This window comes from Procambarus clarkii, chromosome 9 (genome assembly GCF_040958095.1).
Source record: "Procambarus clarkii isolate CNS0578487 chromosome 9, FALCON_Pclarkii_2.0, whole genome shotgun sequence".
Taxonomy (NCBI): domain Eukaryota; kingdom Metazoa; phylum Arthropoda; class Malacostraca; order Decapoda; family Cambaridae; genus Procambarus; species Procambarus clarkii.
This window is the reverse complement of record NC_091158.1, coordinates 33,270,310-33,297,200: the sequence shown is the minus strand read 5'-3', so window position 1 is coordinate 33,297,200 and position 26,891 is coordinate 33,270,310. Positions and strand designations below refer to the sequence as shown.

The 26,891-nt window shown below is 45.9% G+C and overlaps 1 protein-coding gene across 1 annotated transcript in view; it reads left to right on the top strand.

Annotated features, from left to right (window-relative positions):
* Positions 1 to 26,250, top strand: part of LOC123749908 (probable glutamate receptor) — a 34,871-nt gene extending 8,621 nt beyond the window's left edge. The window contains exons 3-4 of the mRNA XM_045732031.2: positions 25,620 to 25,856; positions 25,990 to 26,250. Of these exons, the coding sequence (XP_045587987.2) occupies positions 25,620 to 25,856; positions 25,990 to 26,250 (498 nt within the window). The remainder of the gene's footprint in view (positions 1 to 25,619; positions 25,857 to 25,989) is intronic.
* The last annotated feature ends 641 nt before the right edge of the window (positions 26,251 to 26,891 follow it).

Below are 26,891 nucleotides of genomic sequence, written 5' to 3'. Positions count from 1 at the left end.
CAGTAAAAAACACATAACACAACTGACACCCTCAACATATTTCTTAAGGCCAGCCGAGAGCTTAGAGAGCTAAAGAAACAGGTGTATAACCAGCAATAGGAACAGTTTTTGCAAGGCATCAATCATGCAACAGCCTCATCCCAAATATTGGATAAAATTAAAAAGATTTCTCTTCCTAGCAGTCGTTTACTTGATCACCATTTACCTGTAGACTATGCCGACATACTGCTTCAACAATGTGCAAGCACTGCTAGTATAAGCAGCCTGCCCCTAGATGTACAACACCATCTGGCTAGTACCAAAATAAATCGTAACTTCAATATTGAAATTGCTTGTAGTGAGAGTGGGCCTGATGATAACTATGGTATAACCCCATTTGAAATTAAAAATTCACTCAATAAAGGTAAGGCAACCTCTCCTGGAGAGGATGGCATCACATACAATACCATGAGAGTACTTGCCGAGCTGCCAAATAGCCCTTTGCTAGAATTGTTTAATCAAAGCCTATTGTTTAATCCTCGCCCTCTTCCTCCTTCCTCCTCCTCCTTCCTCCTCGCCCTTACCCTCCTCCTCCTTCCTACCCCTCGCCCTCCTCCTCGACCTCTTCCTTTCTCCTCGACCTCATCCTCTTACCTGAAATTCTTCCTCCTTCCTCCTCGCTCTCCTCCTCCTCCTTCCTCCTCGCCCTCCTCCTTCCTCCTTCTCCTAATCCTCCTCCTCCTCCGTCCTCCTCCTCCTTGCCTTCCTCCTCCTCCTTCCTCCTTGCCCTCCTCCTTCTTCCTCGTCGCCCTCCTGCTCCTCGCTCTCCTCCTTGCCCTATTTCTTCCTCGACCTCCTCCTTCTCCCCTTCCTTCTCGCCCTCCTCCTTCCCCCCCTCCTTCTCGCCTCCTCCTTACTCCTCTTCCGCCTCCTCGTCCTAAACCTCCTCCTTCCTCCTCCTACTTCCTCCTTGTTCTCCTCCTCCTTCCTCTTCGCCCTCCTCCTTCCTACTCGGCCTCCTCCTTCCTATTCGCCCTCCTCCTCCTCCTTCCTCCTCGCCCTAAACCTCCTCCTTCTTTCTCGCCCTCCTCCTCCTTCTTCTCCTCCTCCTTCCTACTCGTCCTCCTCCTTCCTATTCGCCCTCCTCCTTCCTCCTCGCCCTCCTCCTTCCTCCTCGCTCTCCTCCTCGCCCTCCTTCCTCCTCACCCTCCTCCTCCTCGCCCTCCTCCTCCTTCCTTCTGCCCTCCTCCCTCCTCCTCCTCCTTCCTCTTCGCCCTCCTACTCGTCCTTCATCCTCGCCCTCCTCCTCCTTTCTCCTTGCCCTCCTTCTTCCTCCGTCTCCTTCCTCTTCGGCCTCCTTCCTCTTCGGGTCTCCTCCTCCTTCCTTCTCGTTCTCCACCTCCTTCCACCTTGCCCTCCTCCTCCTCCTTCCTCCTTGCTCTCCTCCTTCCTCCTCGTCCTCCTAGTCGCCCTCCTCCTCCCCCTTCCTCCTTGCCCTCCTTCTTCCTCCCCCTCTTTCCTCCTCGCCTTCCTCCTCGACTTCCTATTCCTTCTCGCCCTCCTCCTCGCTCTCCTCCTTCTTCCTAACCCTCTTCCTCCTTCCTCCTCGCTCTCCTCCTCTTTCCTCCTTCCTCCTCGCTCTCCTCTTTCCTCCTTCCTCCTCGCTCTCCTCCTCTTTCCTCCTTCCTCCTCGCTCGCCTCCTCCTCCTCCTCCTTGTGGGACATTTGGGGCTTGACTCTATTTATTTAAATATTAATGTAATGAAAATCAATTACGAAGGACCACCCGCTTTTATAGTAAAGAGGGAAACTAATAAAATGTGATCATTAGAAATTCTAGATGAACCAGTAACTATGGATAAATACTAGAGAATATAATCACTTATATAATTAATGGGCTGTATATAATTTAACTGAATCAAAGCCTCAAACACCTACATTGGGGGGTTATTACTAGAACTTCATATATGTCTAGGAACTAGTGTGGTTCGTGCACCAGTTCATTATGCAATAAACTAATCCTATGACCAATCTTAGAATCAATAAAACAATCACCAATAAGAACATAGATTATGAACATGAGAAATTAATGATTATAATAAACACATGTTAATCCAGAAAACAGTGATCCGCAAGAATAATATACCACAGATAATGTAATTTAAGGAATACGCAAAAGGGTCTTAGCTTGAAGACGTTTTCCAAGACATCGGTTATGACTCATCCTCGGAATCTCCTGAACTCGTCATGGAACACTGGGAGATGATTAACACGGGAAATGACAGCTCGAGGAATTCTTCACACACGCTGCAAATCAAAATATATTCAGTAGCAACATATTAGGCTGCTAAATATCTATGTTCAAGAAATTAAAATGGAGAGTGGAAACAGATAATAACCTGTGTTTTATTTTAGTCGCTCGGCGTGACGACAAGCTACCCGGCTATAACCTATCCATAATGATGCAACAAAAGGGAATAAAGGTACTTAGCTAATAGGGCACTGTGTAAGTTGAGGCTTGCCGAAGCTCGCGTCCTAGGTTCTGGCGTCGTAATAATGAACACGTGGTGTCGAGCCTAGCCTAGATGTTGACGCGCTTCTCTGGTTGGTCACGTTGGCTACATGGAACCAATTAACAGGTTCCCGGCTGAACGTCAAGTTAATTCTCGTTGACAATCCAACACGAAGTATCCCGTGACACTAAAAACCAGCTAAGTTGCTATGTTCTGCAACTAATCTTCACACCTCACAGTGGCGACTTTCCTCCTCCCGCTCTCGGTGGCGTCCTCCAGCAAGATGGCTTCTCCTCCCTGCCCCCGCATCCCGCATTTGATACACAAATTATTTACTACGAATAATATCATTTCTCGCAGTTGCGATTGAAATGCTCGGATATGGACGGGTTTATTATTCAGAGGAGTTAAATATTATTATTTGCTCGTTTTACGATGGTAAACAAGCAATGGAGATGAATTAAAGTCTCTCCAGGACATTCACGCGTGACGTTAAATTTATTACCAGATAACAGTTGTAACTATAAACGCTCTATTTGGCATTAGTTAGGGATCAGTTTATCTGTAAATAATTATCACACAGAACACCGTTGTTTTATAGAGAATCAAACTCAATTCTCTGACACTCTGGATATAGATGTGTTTATTATAATGGAATCTGACGCAATACTGGCGTCTGGTGACGTAAGAATTCAAGCCTTATTGTACAGATGCAATTATTAGTACATGTGAACTCTACGATTGGTTAATTTTAATTACTACAGTGATTAGTAGATTTAGTAATAATTAATAATAATACAACAGTGTTGTATTATTGTTGGAAATTTCCAACATAACTCCAGGGGAAGAATTTTAGGGTCGCAGTGTAATGTGGAGTACTGACACACCCACCCCGAAGTTGGTATTAATATTAGTATATTAGTATGTTAGTATGTTAGTACACACATAACGAATGTCCCGTATTTGTCAAGGACATACAAGAAACTTAAGTCTTGCTAATTTCATGTTAAATGGAACATGTTATTAAGAATAACCTGAAGTTGATAATTAAGAAAGCTTACAATAGACTCTGTGACTGGTGTCGCTATGACAAGTAATGTGTATGTTACAAAGTCTCAAAGTCTGCAAACTCTCAGATACTCTAGATAAATAATGTTATTTATAGCCTATACAACAATTAAAGATTTAAATCACACAATTCAAACAACAGAGAATCTACTGTGATGAGAATGTCCTGGGTCATAGTGACTTGTAATGGTTTGTTACTTGACATCACACCACAGTATCATCATGGTTGCTTAAATTCGATGTAAAGGGATTTACTCTTGGTCAGAGCTGTAATAGGTTTGTAGTCTCCGCTTACATTGTTGAGCACAGCTCTAGTGGGGCGGTTGCTCAGAGGAACAGAATTACTGTCCTCGGAAACTACTGGAGAAACTGGTTCTGGCTGATACTCTCGTTCTGCCAATTCGAGAGGAACCAGCTTCTCTAAAGTTTTTAGAGTAGTGTTGCCTCGGCATAAAACTTTCACTACTCTCAGGACACCTTGATGATCTGGGTGAATGGCAACAATTTTGCCTATGGGCCACTCTGACCTTGGTCCATCACTGTCGACTAGTACTAGGTCCCCTGGTTTAAGTTGCACTTTATTATAAGGACTCGAAGCTCTGTAGTGGTACTCTCGAGTCCACACCTCATTCCACCTGTTAATAACCCTTGAGAGATGCTGGTAGCTTTCTACTAAGTCACCTCTGGTCACATGTGAAGGGTCTACGGGGTCCTCTTCGACTAAAGGGATGAGAGGGCTCAGTAGACCTCCATGTATCAAGTGTGAGGGACTCAGAGGTTCTCTCTGGGAGAAATCATCAGACAGGTATGTTAATGGGCAGTTATTGACTCGCGCCTCGATTTCCACAACAATGGTTTGGAGTTTGGAGTAACTGACCTTTTGTCTGTGTAAAGTTTTTCTTAAACACTTCTTGACTGTGCCTATCATTCGCTCATAGAACCCACCTTGCCAAGGGGCTCTTGGTGCTATAAATTTCCAGTGACATTGTCGTCTCTGCAGGACTGACTGTACTTCTGGGTGATTCCAGACTTCTCGCAGACAAGCTTCTCCTGCCACAAAATTGGAACCATTGTCCGATATCATTAGTTTGGGACAAGATCTGCGAGCTGCAAATCTGCAGAAGGCCTGGATGAAGGCTTCAGCACTCATATCTGAAGTCACTTCTAAATGTACGCCTCTGGTTGTTGCACACGTAAAGAGGCAAATGTATGCTTTCACTGGTATCTTGTCTGGGTTGCCAGTGAGAAGTAAGGCTCCTGTGTAATCAACACCAGTGGTTTCAAAAGGGCGAAGATGAACCACTCTTTCTTCAGGGAGTGGTGGAGGTCCTGGGTAAGGACATACTCTAGCATCGTATCTTTTACAGATTGCACAGAATTTAATTATTGACTTGACTGTCTGACGACCTTGAGGAAGCCAGTACTTTTGTCTAAGGTCGGTGAGAGTATCTAATACTCCACCATGTAAAGTACCATATTGATGGTGATGTAAAACAAGAAGTTTAGTGATGATGTGGTGACGCGGTAGAAGAATTGGATTCTTTGTGTCTAGATCAATTTTTGCATGAAGCAAACGTCCTCTACATCTTAGTATATTATGAGTGTTGGCATCATACCAGATACCTAGAGACATAGTTAATTTATCTGGAAGATTTTCATACTCGCTTCCATAGGTCTCTTGTTGTGCACGTTTGATCCAGTAGAGGATAGGATTGGGAAACTTATGTCGAATTCCTATCTTAGCAAGAAAGTCAAACACATGTGCAGTCACTCTTAATAACTTACTTAAGTTAGAATAATTGTGAGGATCAATGGCTAAAATTCGTTGAGGTTCTGGTTCTTTCATGGGAGTGGTGATATTGGTCACTATGACTTGTGGCTTTTGTTTGGGCCACTGACCACCAACAAGCCATGAAGGTCCATTGAACCACAGCGAAGACTTGATAAGTTGTTTTAGTGTTAATCCTCGAGATAAATAATCTGCAGGATTGTCCTTAGTAGGAACATGTCTGAATTTATATCAAGCAGATAACTCATGAATTTCCCTAACACGATTACTGACGTAGGTAGTCTTGTTGTTGTTGTTTCTTACCCATTGCAAGACTGCCTCGTTGTCTGACCACAAGACAATCTCACCAAAGTGGATATTATTGAGTGTCTTTGTCAGGCATTGAGCCAATCTTACTCCCACCAGCAATGCAGTCAACTCCATTTGAGGTAAAGATCTCTTCTTAATGGGAGCAACTCTTGCTTTAGATGTGAGTAAAATTGATTGTGCACTATTAACTAAGTAGGCTACAGCGCCATATGCTTTGCCAGAGGCATCGCAGAAAACGTGCAAATTGGTGGGTAAGTTTGGTCCTGAAGCATTACGAGGAAATTTCAAAACACCTAACTGATTAAAATCCGTTGAGAGTATCTGCCATTTAGCTTGTAACTCACTTGGTAACGGATCATCCCATCCCATATGTTTCTGCCAGCACTCCTGCATTAGGAGTTTGCCCCTTATTAATATAGGACTAAGTAAGCCTAAAGGGTCAAATGGTTGACTGACAAACGAGAGCAATGTTCTCATGGTAAGGGTTGAGTTATCAGTTTGTACTGACTTGACATTCATCTCGTCAGTACTGGTGTTCCATTCCACGCCTAGAACCTTTAATTGATTGGGTACCTGATAACCTGGAAATTCTTTCTCGATTACCTGGTTGAGTAATTCATTATTTGAGGCCCATGACTGTAGTGGCATATTGACCCCTAATAGCTCACGATTAACCTCATGGTAGATTTCTGCCAAATTAGTTTGATCATTAGTTGTTCCCTGGAAATTGTCGACATACAAGTTGTCGCTAATGTCTGCCTTATAAGGGCTATTTGACTTCCTCAAATGTGTGTCTAATGTTGCTTGCAAAAGAAACGGTGAGGACGTAGCTCCGAATAATACTGAGGCAAAACGATATGTGATGATATCACTGTTAGGATCCAGTGGATCCTTAATCCAGAGAAACTTTGTGTAGTTACGATCTTCCTCCTGCAAACCTACTCGGAGGAAAGCTTTGCTGATATCAGCAGTATAGGCGAAAACACCAGTGCGGAATCGTAACAGCACATCATGTAGCCTTTGTGTTAGGCTAGGTCCCGTTTGGAGACATTCATTTAAAGACACACTGCTTGGCTTTGCTTTAGCACTACAGTTAAAGACAATACGAATAGGTGTTGTCAATGAGTCTTTCACCACAGCGTGATGAGGTAAATAATGACCTAATTTTCGGTCATCGTTATCAACAACTTCAATAAATTTACTCTTAAGTTGTTGTTGGATGAGTTGATGATACGTGTTCAGTTTGTCTGGCTGCTTCTGTAGTCGTGCTAATTGAGACTGCAATTGTGAGGCTGCCATAAAATAATTAACTGGAAGTTGTGGATGATTCAACTTCCATGGGAGTCTTACCCAGTATTGTTTATTTTTATAGACAACTGTATCCAGATATTGCTGGTAAGTCCACATATCATCAGGGCTTGGTTGTTCAGGGATAATACCTAAAGTGTCTAAATCCCACAGACGATGTACAGGTGGATCAGACTCAATATCTTCAGATATTTCTCTGAAACGTAGGGGTGACTGTTCCAAGCCTAGTCACGCCACTATTATGTTATTAGATTGTTGGTTTGTTGACGCTGGGTTTTGTCGGAAAAGCACCGGTCCAGTAAGCAATTTGCCTCCAGCAGATGACAACAAATTCATTCCGTGTTGTCTGGTGCATCCAGTTATAAATTTGTAATAATGATCCGCGCCTATAAGTATTCCAACATCAGTGAGGCAGTCAGAATTTATTTTATAATCTGCTAGCCTCATGCGGTTTCGTTTAAGATGTTTCGCAGTGCGAGCTAACCCTGTGACCTGCAGGTCTGTAGGAAGTTTATCTACTACTACCGCTTGTATTGGACTAGTGGAAGATCCAAGTCTCACTAATACCTTAACTACTTGGTATTCACGAGGTCCACTATTGGTCAAGAAACCAGAAATATTTAACCTCACACTTTTGGCAGGTTTTAAATTTAACTGCTCTACTAACTGTTGTGTAATGAAGGTTTTCTGTGATCCTTGATCAAAAAGACCTCTAGTGTTAACTCTAGATCTCATGTTTATTAGTCTAAGTTGAGCTGTAGGCAGAGTGGTATTATTGCCGGACTCAGTAGCAAGTACATTTATTTCTTGATGCACTTTGCAATATTGCACTGTGGTAGAATTTGTGGAATTCTCCCCAGTGGTCATGGTTGGTGTAGAAGATTTTCTACATAAGGCGTAGTGATGTACACCTTGGTTGCATCTATTGCAGGAACGTAGCTGCACTACACATTTTTTGGGATCATGAGAGCCCATGCACCTGGTGCACTTGTGTATTTCTTGCAACCTTTTAATCCTAGTATTATAAGTAGGATAAACAGAGCATTGGTAGGTGGTATGTCCTTGATTACAGAACAGACACCTTCTCTCCTTGGTTGACTTGGTCTCTTTAGTAGACAAGTCATTGGTTATCTCAGAAGGAGACACCGAATAAGTACCTACATTTCCACTTCTTTTCCCAGTGGATGGAGTAGTCTTGGATTTATATTTACTAGACTTATTCAAAGCATGTTTGGGTTTGACTGAAGTGTCAGTATTAGTTGGTTTAGACTCAGGTTTAATTTTATCATGAGTCTTCAACCTGTTAACCTTTATTCTCAGTCCCTCGAATATTTGGTCAAGAGTGAGAAACTCGGTATTATAGTGTGAGCAGAGCTCTGTTAAGACATTTCGAGGTAATTTCCTCTGCAAAAGTAACTTGATTGACCATTCTGAAGCTGGTATATCAACTTTAGTACCTAAGGCCTTTACTAGAGACTCTACTTCTAGTCTGAAGCTTTGAAGTGACTCTGGTCTACTATTTGGTGCATTCAGATCTAGCAATTGGTAATAGAGGGTAGCTATACTCAACTCTTTGTTGCAATAGTTCAACTTCAACAGTTTTATAGCTTCCTCATAATTACTCTCATCGAGAGTTAGGTTATGTATGACCTTTTTAGCCTCTCCTTTGAGAAGACTAAGCAGGTATGAGAATTTAGAAACCTTGTCAAGAGACGGTTTCTTATGTATATGAACTTCAAATGAGGTCCAAAAATTGTCCCAATTTTCTGCATCTAATCCTGAAAATGTAGGTAAGTCTAAAGTAGGTAAACGAACCTCTGGTAGTTGGTTACTGAATTGAGACCCGGTGTTACTGGTATTGGATTTAGATTGTTTTGCTAGTTTAGATAGCATGTAAAGTTTATCTTGAGTCTCATCTTCATACTGGGAGATACCGTCTACAATTTGACTTACTTCATCAGGATCAGTTTCTGTGGTATTCAGTAGAGTAATATAAGACTGACTTGCAGACCTAACTTGATTAAATTTCAGATCAGCTACTCTGACTAATGTCTCTAAGTGATAAGAGTCAATGGGAGTTTCTTTACATAAGCCCTCAGCCTTGTTAATTAGTCTGGTTAAATGACCTTTAAGGCCAATATAGGTTCTCCTTAATTGCTCAGGAGTAGCCATGTTGGGCTTGGGTCCAAACTTCATGGGATTAGTATATGTATTACTAATGAAGCTTGGGTACTTGTTCATTAGTTGACAAGTAACATTAAATGTAGCCTAATTTAATGTGGCTAATTTATACTCTACCTCACTTGAGGTTAAATGTACCTACCTAACAACAAGTAGCTAGATATTTTGTGCATTGTCTGAACTTCACCATTAGTTCTCGTTCGGTTAGCTCTTCTATATCACCATTAGAGGTAATGGGGATCATCCAGCAATACACAAAATAGATACACAAATAATGAGTACAAGAGAAATATTATGGAGACACTCCAATCAGAGTTATCTCAAAATTTAATCCCACCCTGGATAGGGTCAGCACAAATAGTATAATACATACACTACTGACTAGCTTAAGTCTAGTCGTGATAATTCCTACCTAAGAACTATATATTTATTTAGTCTGGGCTTGTGCCAAATTCAGAACAATCTCAGCCTAAATTCTACCTAATAAGATTGGTAAAGATTATTGTGGTGCAGTAAGGTGAATATAATTGTGCTGTATTTTTGGGTTTTTTGTTTTTATAAGGGTTTTTATAAGCACCTGCACACACAAGTGAAAACAATTATGTACAATTAAGTTTGGCTTGCTAGCCACAGCCGTTTGTGATAGTTGATGGTGTTGATCAACTTGTCAACCACATGCAAGCTAGACTCACCTGACAAGTGTACACCATCTTTGGCCAGGTTTTGTCTATAAGGTCTGGCTGTAAATTGGATATAATTGGCATCCAATCTCACTCGTTTTTTCCGCCTGAAATTTATGTACTTAGCAGCTCTCTGGTAGTATTCTGGTGTTACTCCCCAACGATTATCTTGACTTGGTTGGCGAGGTTCCACTAACGTGAATACTACCGAATTACTGATGAGCTTGAAAGAAGAAATTATGGCTTTAAGGTGCTTGATCACCTCAGCTGGATGACGAGTAGGATGGATGTCATTACCACCTAAGTATATAATGGTTAGATGGTGAGGCCACTCTAACGCAGGTGTTAGTGTGGAATTGTTATAAAAGTTATGAGCTGTTGCTCCTGGTGACCTAAAGATTCTTACTTCTGTCTGAGGTATAGGTCTAAGTGTTGTGGGTAATTGACTGTGTCCCACTAGTGCTACCTTATACATGAGGTGAAAGTAGCAATGAATTGGTGTGACTTAGACTAACTTATGTGTTACGCTGTTGGTAGACACAATTAATTAAATGGTTAGTCTAAACTACGTCACACAAGGATTAGTTATTACTAATTAGTATTTATAATTATAATTTATGTTTATCCGGTTTGAAGGACCATAATGTGGGACATTTGGGGCTTGACTCTATTTATTTAAATATTAATGACATGAAAATCAATTACGAAGGACCACCCACTTTTATAGTAAAGAGGGAAACTTAATAAAATGTGATCATTAGAAATTCTAGATGAACCAGTAACTATGGATAAATACTAGAGAATATAATCACTTATATAATTAATGGGCTGTATATAATTTAACTGAATCAAAGCCTCAAACACCTACATTTGGGGGTTATTACTAGAACTTTATATATGTCTAGGAACTAGTGTGGTTCGTGCACCAGTTCATTATGCAATAAACTAATCCTATGACCAATCATAGAATCAATAAAACAATCACCAATAAGAACATAGATTATGAACATGAGAAATTAATGATTATAATAAACACATGTTAATCCAGAAAACAGTGATCCGCAAGAATAATATACCACAGATAATGTAATTTAAGGAATACGGAAAAGGGTCTTAGCTTGAAGACATTTTCCAAGACATCGGTTATGACTCATCCTCGGAATCTCCTGAACTCGTCATGGAACACTGGGAGATGATTAACACGGGAAATGACAGCTCGAGGAATTCTTCACACACACTGCAAATCAAAATATATTCAGTAGCAACATATTAGGCTGCTAAATATCTATGTTCAAAAAATTAAAATGGAGAGTGGAAACAGATAATAACCTGTGTTTTATTTTAGTCGCTCGGCGTGACGACAAGCTACCCGGCTATAACCTATCCATAATGATGCATCAAAAGGGAATAAAGGTTCTTAGCTAATAGGGCACTGTGTAAGTTGAGGCTTGCCGAAGCTCGCGTCCTAGGTTCTGGCGTCGTAATAATGAACACGTGGTGTCGAGCCTAGCCTAGATGTTGACGCGCTTCTCTGGTTGGTCACGTTGGCTACACGGAACCAATTAACAGGTTCCCGGCTGAACGTCAAGTTAATTCTCGTTGACAATCCAACATGAAGTATCCCGTGACACTAAAAACCAGCTAAGTTGCTATATTCTGCAGCTAATCTTCACACCTCACAGTGGCGACTTTCCTCCTCCCGCTCTCGGTGGCGTCCTCCAGCAAGATGGCTTCTCCTCCCTGCCCCGCTCCGCGTCCCGCATTTGATACACAAATTATTTACTACGAATAATATCATTTCTCGCAGTTGCGATTGAAATGCTCGGATATGGACGGGTTTATTATTCAGAGGAGTTAAATATTATTATTTGCTCGTTTTACGATGGTAAACAAGCAATGGAGATGAATTAAAGTCTCTCCAGGGCATTCACGCGTGACGTTAAATTTATTACCAGATAACAGTTGTAACTATAAACGCTCTATTTGGCATTAGTTAGGGATCAGTTTATCTGTAAATAATTATCACACAGAACACCATTGTTTTATAGAGAATCAAACTCAATTCTCTGACACTCTGGATATAGATGTGCTGATTATAATGGAATCTGACGCAATACTGGCGTCTGGTGACGTAAGAATTCTAGCCTTATTGTACAGATGCAATTATTAGTACATGTGAACTCTACGGTTGGTTAATTTTAATTACTACAGTGATTAGTAGATTTAGTAATAATTAATAATAATACAACAGTGTTGTATTATTGTTGGAAATTTCCAACACTCCTTCCTCCTCGTCCTCCTCCTCCTTCCTCCTTGCCCTCCTTCTTCCTCGCCCTCCTCCTCCGTCCTCCTCGACCTCCTATTCCTTCCTCCTCACTCTCCTCCTTCCTCTTTGCCCTCCTTCTCCTCCTTTCTCCTCGCCCTCCTCGCCCTCCTCCTCCTTCCTCCTCACCCTCCTCCTTTCCCTTCCTTCCTCCTCACCCTCCTCCTTTCCCTTCCTTCCTTCTCGTCCTCCTCCTCCTTCCTTCTCGCCCTGCTCTTAACTCATCACCCGCCTCCTCCTCCCTCTCCCTCTTCGCCCTGCTACTCCTCCTTCCTCCTCATCCTTCCTCCTCGCTCTCCTCCTCCATTCTCCTTCCTCCTCGCCCTCCTCCTTCCTCCTCCTTCCTCTTCGCCCTCCTCCTCCTTCCTTCTCGCCCTCCTCCTTCCTTCCTTCCTCTTCGCCTTCCTACTCCTCCTTCCTCTTCGACGTCCTCCTTTCCCCTTATTCCTCCTCTCCCTCCTCGCCCTCCTCCTTCCTCCTCCTCCTCCTCCGTCCTCCTCGCCCTCCTCCTTCCTCCTTGCCCTCTTCCTCCTCCTTCCTCGTCGCCCTCCTTCCTTCTCGCCCTCCCCGTCCTTCTCGCCTCCTTCTTACTCTTCTTCCGCCTCCTCCTCTCCCTCCTCACCCTAAACCTCCTCCTTCCTCCTCGCCCTCCTCCTCCTCCTCCTTCTTCCTCCTTGTTCTCCTCCTTCCTCTTCGCCCTCCTCCTTCCTACTCGGCCTCCTCCTACCGATTCGCCCTCCTCCTCCTCCTCCTTCCTCCTCTCCCTCCTCGCCCTAAACCTCCTCCTCCTCCTTCTTCCTTCTTGTTCTCCTCTTCCTTCCTCTTCGCCCTCCTCCTCCTTCCTATTCGCCCTCTTCCTCCTCCTTCCTCCTCGCCCTCCTCCTTCCTCCTCGCCCTCCTCCTTCCTCCTCGCTCTCCTCCTCCATTCTCCTCGCCCTCCTCCTTCCTTCTGCCGTCCTCCTCGCCCTCCTCCTCCTTCCTCTTCGCCCTCCTACTCCTCCTTCCTCCTCGCCCTCCTCCTCCTCCTTTCTCCTTGCCCTCCTTCTTCCTCCGTCTCCTTCCTCTTCGGCCTCCTCCTCCTTCCTCCTCGGTCTCCTCCTCCTCCTCCTTCCACCTTGCCCTTCTCCTCCTCCTTCCTCCTTGCTCTCCTCCATCCCCTTCCTCCTCGTCCTCCTCCTTCCTCCTCGCCCTCCTCCTCCTCCTTCCTCCTTGCCCTCCTTCTTCCTCCCCCTCCTTCCTCCTCGCCTTCCTATTCCTTCTCGCCCTCCTCCTTCTTCCTAGCCCTCTTCCTCCTTCCTCCACGCTCTCCTCCTCTTTCCTCCTTCCTCCTCGCTCTCCTCCTCTTACCTCCTTCCTCCTCGCTCGCCTCCTCCTCCTCCTTCCTCCTCGTCCTCCTCCTCCTTACCCTCCTCCTCGCCTTCCTCCTCGCCCTCCTCCTCCTCCTTCTTCCTCCACCTCCTTCCTCCTCCTTCCTCCTCGCCATCCTCCTTTCCCTTCCTTCCTTCTCGTCCTCCTCCTCCTTCCTTCTCGCCCTGCTCTTAACTCATCACCCGCCTCCTCCCTCTCCCTTTTCGCCCTGCTACTCCTCTTTCCTCCTCGCTCTCCTCCCCCTCCTTCCTCCTCGCCCATCTCCTTCCTCCTCCTCCCTCTTCGCCCTCCTCCTCCTTCTTTCTCGCCCTTCTCCTCGTCCTTCTCACCCTCCTCCTTCCTCTTCGCCTTCCTACTCCTCCTTCCTCCTCGACGTCCTCCTTCCTTCTCGCCCTTCCCCTCCTTCCTTCTCGCCTCCTCCTTACTCCTCTTCGGCCTCCTCCTCGCCCTAAACCTCCTCCTCTCCCTAAACCTCCTCCTTCCTCCTCCCCGCCCTAAACCTCCTCCTCCTCCTTCCTCGTCGTCTTCTTCCTACTTCCTCCTTGCCCTACTACTTCCTTCTCGCCCTCCTCCTTCCTATTCGCCCTCCTCCTCCTTCCTCGTCGTCTTCTTCCTACTTCCTCCTTGCCCTACTACTTCCTTCTCGCCCTCCTCCTTCCTATTCGCCCTCCTCCTCCTTCCTCCTCGCTCTCCTCCATCCTCCTCGCCCTCCTCCTTCCCGCTCTTTCCTCCTCGCCCTCCTTCCTTCTCGCCCTCGTCCTACTCCTCCTTCGTCCTCTTCCCTCTTCGCCCCCGTCGTACTTCCTTCTCGCCCTCCTCTCTCCTCCTCGCCCTCCTCCTTCTTCCTCCTCGCCCTCCTCCTCCTTCTTTCTCCTCGACCTCCTCCTCCTTCTTTCTCCTCGACCTCCTCCTTCCTCCTCACCCTCCTCCTCCTCGCCCTCCTCCTCCTCCTTCCTCCTCGCCCTCCTCCTCCTCCTTCCTCCTCTTCCTACTTCCTCCTCGCCCTCCTCCTCCTTCCTCCTCGCTCTCCTCCTTCCTCCTCGCCCTCCTCCTTCCTCTTCACCCTCCTCCTCCTCCTTTCGCCTTGCCCTCCTTCTTCCTCCGTCCCCTTCCTCCTCGGTCTCCTCCTTGCCCTCCTCCTTCCTCCTCACTCTCCTCCATCTCCTTCCTCCTCGCCCTCCTCCTCCTTCCTCCCCTCCTCCTCCTTGCCCTCCTTCCTCCTCGCCTTCCTTCTTCCTCCTCGATCTCCTATTCCTTCCTCCTCACCCTCCTCCTTCCTCCTCGCTCTCCTCCTCACTCTCCTCCTTCCTCCCCTCCTCCTCCTTCCTCCTTGCCCTCCTTCCTCCTCGCTCTCCTCCTTTTTCCTCCTTCCTCCTCGCTCGGCTCCTCCTCGCCCTCCTCCTTTTCCTTCCTCCTCCTCCTTTCTCCTCGACCTCATCCTCTTACCTGGATCTCTTCCTCCTCGACCTCCTATACCTTCCTTCTCACCCTCCTCCTTCTTCCTATCCCTCTTCCTGCTTCCTCCTCTTTCCTCCTCGCCCTCCTTTTCCTTTCTCCTCGACCTCCTATTCCTTTCTCCTCCCCCTCCTTCCTCGCCCTCCTCCTCTTCCTCCTCGCTCTCCTCCTCCTTCCTTCCTTCCTCCTCAACCTCCTCCTTCTTCTTCGCCTTCCTCCTCGCCCTCCTCCTCCTCCTTCCTTCTCACCCTCCTCCTTTTTCCTTCTCACCTTCCTCCTCCTTCTTCCTCGCCCTCCTCCTCCTCCTCCTTCCTCGCCCTCCTCCTCCTCCTTCCTCCTCGCTCTTTCCTCCTTCCTCCCTCCTCGCCCTCCTCCTTCCTCTTCGCCCTCCTACTCCTCCTTTCTCCTCGCCCTTCTTCTTTCCTCTCGCCCTCCTCCTCTTTCCTCCTCCTCCTTTCTCCTCGCCCTGCTCCTCCTTCCTCTTCGCCCTTTTCCTTCCTCCTCGCCCTCGTCCTCCTCCTTCTTCCTCCTCATCCTTCCTCCTCGCCCTCCTCCTAAACTTCCTCTTTAACTTCCTCCTCTACCTCATCCTCCTTTGCCTCGACCTCCTCCTCCTCTTTCTTCCTCCTCGATCTCCTCCTCTTACCTGGAATTCTTCCTCCTCGACCTCTTTCTAAGAATATGAGTAAAAATGATGAATTAACCCTTATTATGACCCTGTTTCATTTTACTAAATGTAGAAATATATTTTTATATTTCAACATTTATATAAATAACAGCAATAAAAAACTAAGTTTTTGAAACATTTAAGGTTGCCACAAGGTTTCAATTTTTTTTAGCTAATGTTTCGTGCAATACGTTTTAGAAACTTATTTACATCCACACAAAATTACGCATCTAATGCGTGAAAACAAACGTTGCCCCTACTTTCCAACACTTTCCAGATACGTTGTAGCAACCTAAAATTGTTTCCTGGGAAGTTCTTGAGAGGATTTTACTCGACCGACTAAAGTTTCAAATTAAGCCCAACCTTGTCCCTAACTTGTATGGTTTCCTTCCTGGAAGAAGCACACAAACTTGCTTTGCTGAATATTTTATCAGAGAGGGACCAAACTCTCAGGCGGCATTTATTGATCTCCAAATTGCTTTTGCTACAGCAAACAGAGAAATAATCTTGGAACAACTAGCCTCTTTTGGAGTTAAGGCCCCCTCCCCATCCGGCCCGTTGGCGTCGTGAGGGGCTTGGTGGACGGCTGCCGGAGTGTGATGCTCCGTTGGGCAGTCCTCTGTCCTTTTCTGGCCTTGCACTCCTGCTGCTGTCTTCTCCAATTGTGCCGGATCGCTTTTCCTTTTCCTTATATTTCGTTTTTCTCCCCCCTCTTCTCCTATCTGCTTGTCGTTTCCTGCCGACCTTTTGCTTGTTTTGGATTATTTCTTTGGACTTCTTCTATTTTGACGCCCGGGTGATTGAGGAGGCATACTCTTGCACCCGTAGAACTGTAGTACCCAACGTCTCGAGCGAGGGGAACCTTTTATTGTCAATCCCCCTTTCGTCGCTGAACCCGATCTCGACGGACTGACGGTTCTTAAGGTGGCGTTTGTGGGGCGTATACTCACGACGCACCCCTAGGAGGCCCCGGCATGATCGGCGATAGCTTCCTGTTGGGTGTCCTGCCTCTAATTGTGGTTCAATGGTGGGTATGGGGGCACATTCGTGAATGAATTTGTCACTTTTCGTCTCTATGTCGTTGAATGTTTCCGTTGTACCCTCTCAGGCTCGTGGGGTGGGCGACCAAGCCCCCGAGTCGGCCTGTATTTGAAGACCAGGCTCTGTAGCTCCCGCTGCGTTGGGCCCCGACCTTGCTCCTCCTTTGACCGTCCTGACTTCTTCCCCCAGCTCCCCTCCCTCCTCTGTGGTTGGGTCGAGTCTCCAGCCCCCGGTGGTGACCACTTCGTCCCCTGGTGTGGCTAAGTCTTTCGTTGTGACTACTGCGCCTTTTGACCCCTCTCTCTCTAGGGGTTCTCAACGCCGTTCGCGCCCCAACCGCACTCGCTCGATTCCTTCCCGTGCTGATGCGTATCAGGCCTTGTTTGGTCCTGCTTCATGGGCCAAATACTATGATCTCCTCCCTCTTGATTCTGCGCCTCCTGACGATTTCTCCCTCCATCGGCATCTTGTAGATTCTGTGGATGCGTCTGTTACTTTCAACCCCACTCGTCTCGGTACACGTGTCGTTGCTGCTCCTTCTCAGGATGCGGCTTCCCGCTTGGCTGCCTTACCTTGCCTTGGCGAGTTCCCTGTTCGGGTCTCCAAGAACGTTCAGATGAATGCCAGTGTTGGCACTATTCTCCTCCCACCCCATGTTGCAACCGGTGTTCGGAATCTGCAGGATTGCCACGATGATATTCGGCATATCCTTGATGCCCAAGGCCATTCTGTCCTCCAGGTTGACTCGTTTACTCGTCCCCCTCGTAGTCGTCGCCGTCAACCCCTTCGCGTTGTGAAGATCACCTTTGATGGTAGGACCCTTCCATCCTCTGTCATTCTTGCTGATGCTAGGTGCTCTGTCCAGGAGTATATTCCTTCTCCTCGACTTTGTAACAAGTGCTGGAGGTTTGGGCATGGTGCCCTCAGCTGCTCTGGGACTGTCTCTCTCTGTCCTTTGTGTGGGAGTGAAGGTCACTCTAAGTCGGAGTGCACTTCTCCCCAAGCTCGCTGCCTCAACTGCGGTGAGGCCCATCCTACCTTCTCCCGTGCCTGTGTCCATTACAAGCTTGAGGTGGCCGTCCTTAACCTAAAGCACCGGGAGCATTTACCTTTTCCTGAGGCGAGGCGCCAGGTTCGCCGGCTCCCGCCTTATACTAACATCTCTTATGCTCGCGTGTTGCGCTCTTCCTCTCCTCGTCCTTCCCCCCTTCCTCAGACTCTCAACCGTTTCCGGGCCTTGGACCCCGATACGCCCACTGCCCCCTCCTCTGTTCCTTTGAGTTCTCTCCCGAGGGGTCCCCCTCCTGGTCCTCTGTCTGGGGTTCCCCTTTTTTCAACCCGGTCTGTCATGTCTCCTGTGTCTTCTTCCTCGTCCCCTTCCGATCCTCCTTCCCATCCTCTTCCTCCATCTATCGGCTCTCCCCACCGCCTGTCGGTGCGGGCGGATGTCCATCGCTCTCCTAACGGCCGTCGTGTGTGCTCTCATTCAGCTTCTCCTGTTGAGACACTGGAATCCGATGCCCGGTACGTAGTTGCTGGGACACCGGTCTCTTTAAGTCAGAAGCGTAAGCCTGGCTCCTCTCCTTCATCTTCCCCGGCGGGTAAGAAGGCTTCGCTTTCTTCCTCAGCTCCTACTTCTGGCTCTGTTGCTCCTTCCCCTCCCATTTCAGTGATTGCGCCCCCTGTTCCTGCTATGGAGGTTTCTTTGGCCCCTGCTTCCCTTTCGGTTGCTGCTCTTGCTGGGGTGCGCTCCCCTCTTTCTACTCCCCCTCTTCCTGCTGCTGTCCTTGACTGCTCCTCTCCGTTGTCTCCTCTTCTTCCTCCTCCTCCTCCTCCGGACCCCGCCCGCCCACCTCTGATCTGTTCTCCCGTTTCCTTCCCTCCGTCTTTGCTCAGTTTACCCATGCCCCCTAACCCTGACTTTGCTGACCCTGATCCCGACCCTGATATTCTTTAACGTGCTCTGTTGCTCTTTCGCCTTTGTTTCTTCCTTGTTCTCTGTTTGTGTCATTTCTCTTCTCGTCGTTGTCCATTCTTCAATGGAACGTTCGAGGTTATTACGCCAATTTCCTCGAACTACAACTTCTGATTTCGCGGTTTTCGCCCCTTTGTGTCTGTCTCCAGGAGCCAATGCTTGGTGCTCGTCCTGGTCGTTTTCGTGGCTATTCCTTTCTCTCCCCCTCCCCCCAGCCATTGCTGGGGCTTCTAATTCTTCTGCTCTCTTGATTCGTGCTGAAGTTCCCTTTGTTCCTTTACTTTTTCCTTCGCCTCTCCATTGTTCTGCTGCTCGTATCTTTGTGGGAAAATGGTACACAGTTTGTTCCATTTATCTCCCCCCGAGTGTCCCGCTCTCTCTTCCTGATTTGAAACACCTCCTATTCTCCTTGCCGGAGCCTGTGCTCCTGCTGGGTGACTTCAATTGTCGTCATTCTCTTTGGGGTGACGTTCTGACGAATACCCGGGGTCGCCTCCTTGAGCCGTTTCTCCTCTCTTCTTCCCTGTCTCTTCTGAATTCTAGTGAGCCCACTCATTTGGACTCTCGGACTCGCACCCTTCCTTGTCTTGATCTTTCTCTCTGCTCTTCTTCTCTTTACTTAGATTTCACGTGGCAGGTTCTTGATGACCTCCATGGAAGTGATAATTTCCCCATCCTTGTTTCCTTTTTCTCTTTTCGCCCTTCCCTCTCTTTCCCTAGGTGGCAGTTTGCTAAGGCAGACTGGACCCTATTTACCCTCAGTGCTGCTCTCTCTGACCTCTCCCTTCTGCCTCTCTCTCGCGCTCTCCTCCTTTTTCATGACACTGTCTTCAACGCTGCCCTCCGCTCTATTCCTCGCTCTTCCTCTCGGGGTCCACGGAAGTGCGTTCCCTGGTGGAATGCGGACTGTGCTCGGGCTGTCCGCTGTAAGCGTGCAGCCTGGAAGAGGCACCGCCGTAGGCAGACGACCGATTCTTTTCTTTTCTTTCGGAAAGCGAGTGCGGTGGCCCGTAGGGCCATCCGTACGGCTAAACGTGAATGTTGGGCATCTTATGTCTCAACAATTACGTCCGAAACCCCTCTGGCCCAGATCTGGAAGCGTATCCGCAAGATAGCGGGTAAGTTCGTTCCCGATGTTTCACCGGTCCTTCACCTCCATGATACTCTTGTGGCGGACCCGTTGCAGGTCGTTTCCGAACTGGGTTCCCACTTTTCTTCTGTTAGCTCTGGTCTTCATCTTCCCCAATCTTTCCTTCTTCGTAAACCTGTCCTTGAGTCTCGTCCTTTAGATTTCTGCACTCATCTTCAGCTTCCCTATAATGATCCCTTCTCTCTCTCTGAACTTCGTTCTGCCCTGGCCCTCTGCGATTCTACGGCGGCGGGCTCCGTTGGTATTCATTATGAGATGCGTCGCCATCTCCCTCCGAGCACGTCTCAGTATTTACTGAGTCTGTATAATCGGATCTGGGAGTCGTCGTCAGTCCCTGAGGACTGGCTCGATGCCGTTGTCCTCCCTGTTCGCAAACCGGGGTCTCTGGGTACTTCCCCTAAGGATTTTCGCCCTATTGCTCTCACAAGTTGTGTCTGCAAACTCTTTGAACGTATGGTTAACGTTCGTCTGATGTGGTTCCTGGAACACCATCACCTCCTCTCCCCTTCTCAATTTGGTTTCCGCAAGTGCCGCAGCACGACAGATGTCCTGGTAAACTTGGAGGTCTATATTCGTACTGCTTTTGCTGCGAAGACCTCCGTTGTTGCCGTCCTTTTTGACCTGGTAAAGGCTTACGACACCACTTGGCGTTATCATATCCTATCTCAACTTCATTCTTTTGGCCTTCGTGGTCATCTCCCTCTCTTTCTCCGCAGCTTCCTCTCTCGTCGTTCCTTTCGGGTGCGCCTTGGTACCGCTCTCTCTCCCTCTTTTCAGCAATACGAAGGTGTGCCCCAGGGTAGTGTTCTGAGCACTACTCTTTTTCTGGTTGCCCTCAATGGTCTTCTTTCCTCTCTTCCTTCTGGTGTCTTCTCTGCTCTCTATGTCGATGATCTTACCCTTTGTTGTCAGGGTGATGATTCGCCTCTCCTTCAACGCCGGCTTCAACTTGCAATTGATGTCGTGTCGTCTTGGGCCACAGATCATGGCTTCAAGTTCTCTACTTCTAAGACTTGTGCCATGACTATTACACGGAAACGAGTTGTTCTTCGTCCCTCTTTATCACTTTATGGTCATCCCCTTGAATACAAAGATTCCGCGAAGCTTTTGGGGTTATTCCTTGACACTCGTTTGTCTTGGTCTCCCCATATCTCTTACCTCCGTGTTGAGTGCTCTAAGGCCCTAACCCTCCTTCGGGTCTTGTCCCATACTTCTTGGGGGGCAGATAGGCGCACTCTCCTTGCTTTACATTCCTCTCTCGTCCTGTCTAAGCTCGATTATGGTTGCCCTGCTTACTCGTCTGCTTCTCCTTCTACTCTTCGCCGTCTTGATGCTTTGCACCATACTGCGTTGCGCCTCAGTTCTGGTGCCTTTCGTTCAACTCCCATCCTTAGCTTGTATGTTGACACTGGCTTCCTGTCTCTCCAGGACCGCCGTGATCGCTACTGTCTTCGCTATCTTGCGCGGTCCTTGCAACATCCTTCCTCTCGCCTCTGTCGTGCTTTAACTTTTACCCCTCCTGCGGTTCCTGTTCCTCTTCACCACCTCCCTCTTTCTGTCCGGTTATCTCGTCTACAGGATTCTCTGTCCGTTCGTATTTCTGATGTTTCTCCTCGTGTTGTTCCTTCTTTGCCCCCGTGGAGGGTCCCTCTTCCGCGGTTTTGTACATCCTTGACCCGTATCACTAAAGCTGTTACCCCTCCTACGGTTCTAAAACGCCTTTTCCTCGAGCACTTTTCTTCTCACTCCTGCTCCGTTTCTGTCTTCACCGATGGGTCTAAGTCAGCGGACGGTGTTGGCTACTCTGTTGTTTTTCCTGATCGCACTTATATGTGTCGCTTGCCTCCGGAGACTAGCATCTTTACAGCGGAACTTTATGCTATTCTCTATGCTCTTCGTCTCCTGCTTTCTCGTTGTCAGTCTTCCTTTGTAGTTGTTGTTGACTCTCGTAGTGCCCTCCTGGCTCTCGGGTCCTTTAATCCGGTTCATCCAGTAGTTGTCGAGATCCAGCATTGGCTGTTTCTTGTTCACAGTAAATTTAAGTCGGTTGAGTTTTGTTGGTTTTGCAGCCATATTGGTGTGTCTTTAAATGAGCGTGCGGATGCTGCCGCCAAGGAAGCTGTCCGCTCTTGTCCCATCTCTCGTAAAGGCATTCCGTATTCCGACTTTTATCTGGTTGTCCATTCCTCAGTCCTTACCCGGTGGCAGGCTTCTTGGTTGTCTGTTACTGGTAACAAGCTAGTTACTCTTAAATGTTGTGTTGCCTCGTGGACGTCCTCCTTCCACCGTAACCGGCGGTGGGAAACAGCTCTGGCGAGGTTGCGTATTGGCCATACTCGCTTAACCCATGGTCACTTGATAGAGCGCCGCCCTGCTCCTTATTGTCCTAGTTGCATTGTCCCTCTTACGGTCGTGCATGTCCTTCTTGAATGTCCTGACTTCCAGGACGAGCGTGTGTCTTGCTTTCCGACCGCCCCTCGCTGTCACCAGTCCCTCGATAGAATTCTTGGTGACTCGGATACTTTTGATATCGTTTGCCTTATGCGTTTTTGTTCTCGTATTGGCATCCTTGGTGATATTTAGCGCCCTCTGATTATTTTGCGTATTTGATGGTGCTACATAGCCTTCCCGGTTTGGTGCCTTCTTTTGATAATTACTTACTTACTTTTGGAGTTAAGGGAAGATTGTTGACATGGCTCAGTGGTTACCTGAGTAAGAGAACCACCTCAGTCTTTTTCATGGGGGCCAAAAGTAAACTTTGTGCACCCTTTGAGTTGGGTACACCCCAGGATGGAGTGCTATGTCCCACACTGTTCAATGTTCTGATGCTCAAATTAACAATTAATATTCCTACACTACCTGACGAAGCCGTTATCTGTTATGCCAATGACATATGCATTGTTGCAAATACCCAAACTAGACTGCAAGCTCTACTTGATTCACCCGCTGCTAAAAGCAATAAATGTGGTCTTGTTATCTCTATAACTAAATCCAGAGTTCTTCATTCCCAACAGAAAACTCATGCCCTTATAACTTTCAAGGTCAACAACCAGAACATTGAAACGTGTGGGCAGCACAAATACCTTGGAGTTGGTATTAACAGTGACATTGTAAACGATCTACACCGTAGGTTAAAAGTAAGACTAAAACCACTGAAAACACTTACTGGTAAGAATATTGGTATCAATATTAAATATGCTAGACTATTCTGTATGATGTTTGTTAGATCTCTCGTTGATTATAATGCTTTGCACTTAATTAATTTCCCCGCCTCTGTGTTGGACAAACTTGAAGCAGTACAGAATGAAGCCATGAGGATAATTCTTGGTGCTCCAAGATGCACAAGAATCAACATGAGTGAAGAACTAAAGCTTCTAAGCATACTAGAGAGAATAATGCAACTCAACACTACCTTTTGCTTTAAAGTCATGAGAGACCCTACATCTCCTGCATTGCTCAGAGACAAATTATTTAGTGCTGTTAACACCCTATTGACTGGTGCCGACATACCAACTCACTCCTTTTATGATAAATGGCCGAGAAAAAATGCCTATAATCTCATTAAACTCAACATTCATTTTAAATGCAATCTACCTGTCTCTGATATTCCTCTTTATCTGTACCCCACCATTCAAGTATCATACACACCTATCACCAAGAAAGAAAATGAGAATCTTGCTCTTCTCAAAGCTGTCACACTTGAAACAATTGCCTCCTCCATCGAGAATTTAAGATCTCACGAGCATTGTGTCTACACCGACGGCTCAGTCCAATCCTCTACTGGACGGACTGCAGCAGCATGTAGGTTTTATAGAAATAATATTTGCGCAAAGACTGTCAGTGTCAAGTTAAACAACTGGCTGACCGCCACACAAGCAGAACTAGCAGCATTACAACTAGCTACAAGTAAATTAAAAAACATTGGAGGAGGAATAATATTTTGTGATTCAAAGTCTGCTCTTCAAGCAATCGAAAACTTCTCTTGGAAGATCGACAGCAAGAACCTCATACTACCAATTGTAAATGATCTAATAGCTGCACAGAGTAAAGGGTCTCGAATCTCTTCTATATGGATACCTTCCCACATAAATATAACCCATCATAATGAGACAGACATTGCAGCCAAATTAGCGTGCAACAAAGATGAAGTTGAATTAGATTTAGGTATCCCCATCTCTTCTGTCAAAACTGTATTGGTTCAAACACTCAGGTCTGATAGGAAAAAAATTACTGACTTCCAACGACCTGAAAGTACTAGTATTAAAAGCTATGATTTGTTCAGATCTGAAACCTATATCTATGGGCAGCACAAAACGTCCACCAGACTGTGTGACACAGTGGTTGCAAGGATCATGTTGGGTTACCGTTACCTGTGCCAGGTGGCTACAGGTGACGGATCTCCAAATCCTGTGCACTCCAGGTGCAAACTCTGTGAGCAGGAACTGCGACATGATCTCCCACAGTACATCACCGAATGCCCAGTTATTAGAACTTTCAGACCAGTTGGCATAAGGTACCTGGAGCTTTGCAATTTCTTTATTCACTCTCGTATTCTTGAGGATATCCTCATATTGCACCCAAAATTTACCAGTGCCGGCTACTAAACATATAGCCCCGTATGACGAACCATCCTGCGAGATGGGGACTTTTATTACCACTGCTACCTTATTCACTCTTGTGTTGATGATATCCTCAAAATGCACCCGAAGTCTGCCAGTGCAGATTGCCTATCACATGCCTCTGTATGACTAACCATCCTGTGTGATTGGGAAATTTTTAGCACCACGTAGTTAGCTTTTTTGACATACTGTACTCCACTTAATATAGTCTAGGGTAGCTGCACAAATTCAGATGTACCTCATGTATTAATAAAAAAAATTGTGTGAGGACTGGCTGGGAAGTTATGTGCGTCAGTGGTGAACAGAGCTTGGTGTGTCTCCCTCCACCTGCCTTACTGAATATTAATTATTTGTTTATAAGTAGTGGTGACTAAAATAATGCAAATTATTATCTTAGTCACCTCTTCATGTCAATCCTAATATCATGTTTCAAGGACATTATATTTCAATATTATGATATTGAAACATATTATGCTATATGTCCTTCATATAGCACGTGATATCAATATGCATCTAACTATGCCTAAGCTATCATAGAAGTCTGATAATATACTAAGTGAATTAATTAATATAAATTAATAATTAATTAAATCAAATGTTATATGTGAGTAATTGAATAATATAACTGGAAAAAATTCCATACGCTTATCTCTTTAAAAAAAAAAAGGAACTTATGCGAGTCCCTTCTTTGCAGACAGTAATTTTCAACGTAAGAATTATTCAGCTACCAATTAAGGTCAAACAAATTCACACTAACTAACAATTCTGTTTCCACAGTAAAAACCTACAGTGAAAGAGACTCAAGTAATTACACAACTGTCGCTCAGCACTAGGCAAAGTGGATAAACACATACTTAATGACTTCATAAACATAAACCTGAAACGGACGAGAGATACTATTAAATTTTGGTTAATGAAAATATTAAAACCTAAACAATTATTTAATATGTCTCGGGACACATATCCTCTTAAAAAATCAGTAATATGTACATTCGGCTACATAATCACACTTCATCCTTTACTAGAGAGATGTTAGTGGAAATCACCAAGAAACTTCTGTACAATTTTACAGATTTTGGAAAGTTATGTTTGATGCCATCATGTGTGATATTGTTGAGTATATCCATCTTCAACGGTGTTTAGTGTTTTGGCTTCTGACTTTCTTCCCAATTATTTATTTACGCATGTCTACAGATGTTGGTGGGATGGTGGCTTGTGTTCTGCTTGATCATCACTACAGGGTTTTCTTCGTCCTTGATGGCGCACCTCACTGTGAAGGAAAGATCGCGCCCACTTGAGACTTTAGAGGACCTGGTGAATCAGCCTCACTGGAAGTGGGGAATTGATCCGTGGATGCTAACAGAAGCAGCCGTTGATTTCTTTAGCAAGCATCCCAATCCTGTATTCAGACATATATACAACAAAATGGAAGTGAGTGCTGTATGCAATCAAAATTACATTCGTTCTGTTAAGTTTTGTCTATAAATTTATTGGTTCACTATCACTGCAGCGTCGTTATTTACAGAAATCTAAAAAAAACAAATAACGAAAACTTTTTCCCAAGGTGATGCAGGTGGACGACGCTCTGAGAAAAGTGTTGGCAGGAGGGTTCTCCTTCATCAGCTACAAGAACTACGTTACCGTCATCATTGAGACTCGCTACTCGGACGTGAGAGGCAACACTCCCCTCTACATCAGCAACAAGGCCTTTCCGATCTTAGCTGCCTTTGGGTGGGGCATCAGGCAAGCATTCCTGGTTGTTATTCTAATTCTTAGTAAACACAGTTTCGGAATGAATTTCAAATTAAATTTTGGTAAAAATTAAAGGTTTAATTTCCTTTTAAAATCGAATTCTTTAAAGTATATATTACTGGTCACATGTAATTATGCATTGATTCTTTTGCACTGATAATTACTACACACTAAGCACAAAATAATACATATAATATTAATAATAATCTTTCATGTCCTTCATAAATCATCATTCATTCATTCGTGGGAAAGGCACTATACCTTCCCCTCTCCCCCCCCCGTCCAATCCCAAATTCTTATCATTATCTCTTTCAAGTGTTATATAGTTATAAGAGCTTGACGCTTTCTCTTAATAGTTCCCTTCCCTTCCCTCTCCTTAACAGAAAGGGCGCACCATTTCATCAACGCTTCACACAACTAATGACTCGACTGGAAGCTGCTGGCATAATTACCTACTGGACTGCAGATGTGATGGCCAGGCGGGTAAGGGAGGACAGGAAAGCTGCCATGATCAACACAACGACCATCCTGGGAAACGCAAACCAGGTAAATTTCCTATAAGTCCAACTCATCCTTTTTTTTATTAATACATTAGGTACATCTGCATTTGTGCAGCTACCCTAGACTATATGAAAGGGGAGTACAGCGTGTCAAAAAGCTAAAAGCTACGTGATGCTAAAACATCCCCATCACAGAGGATGGCTAGTCATACAG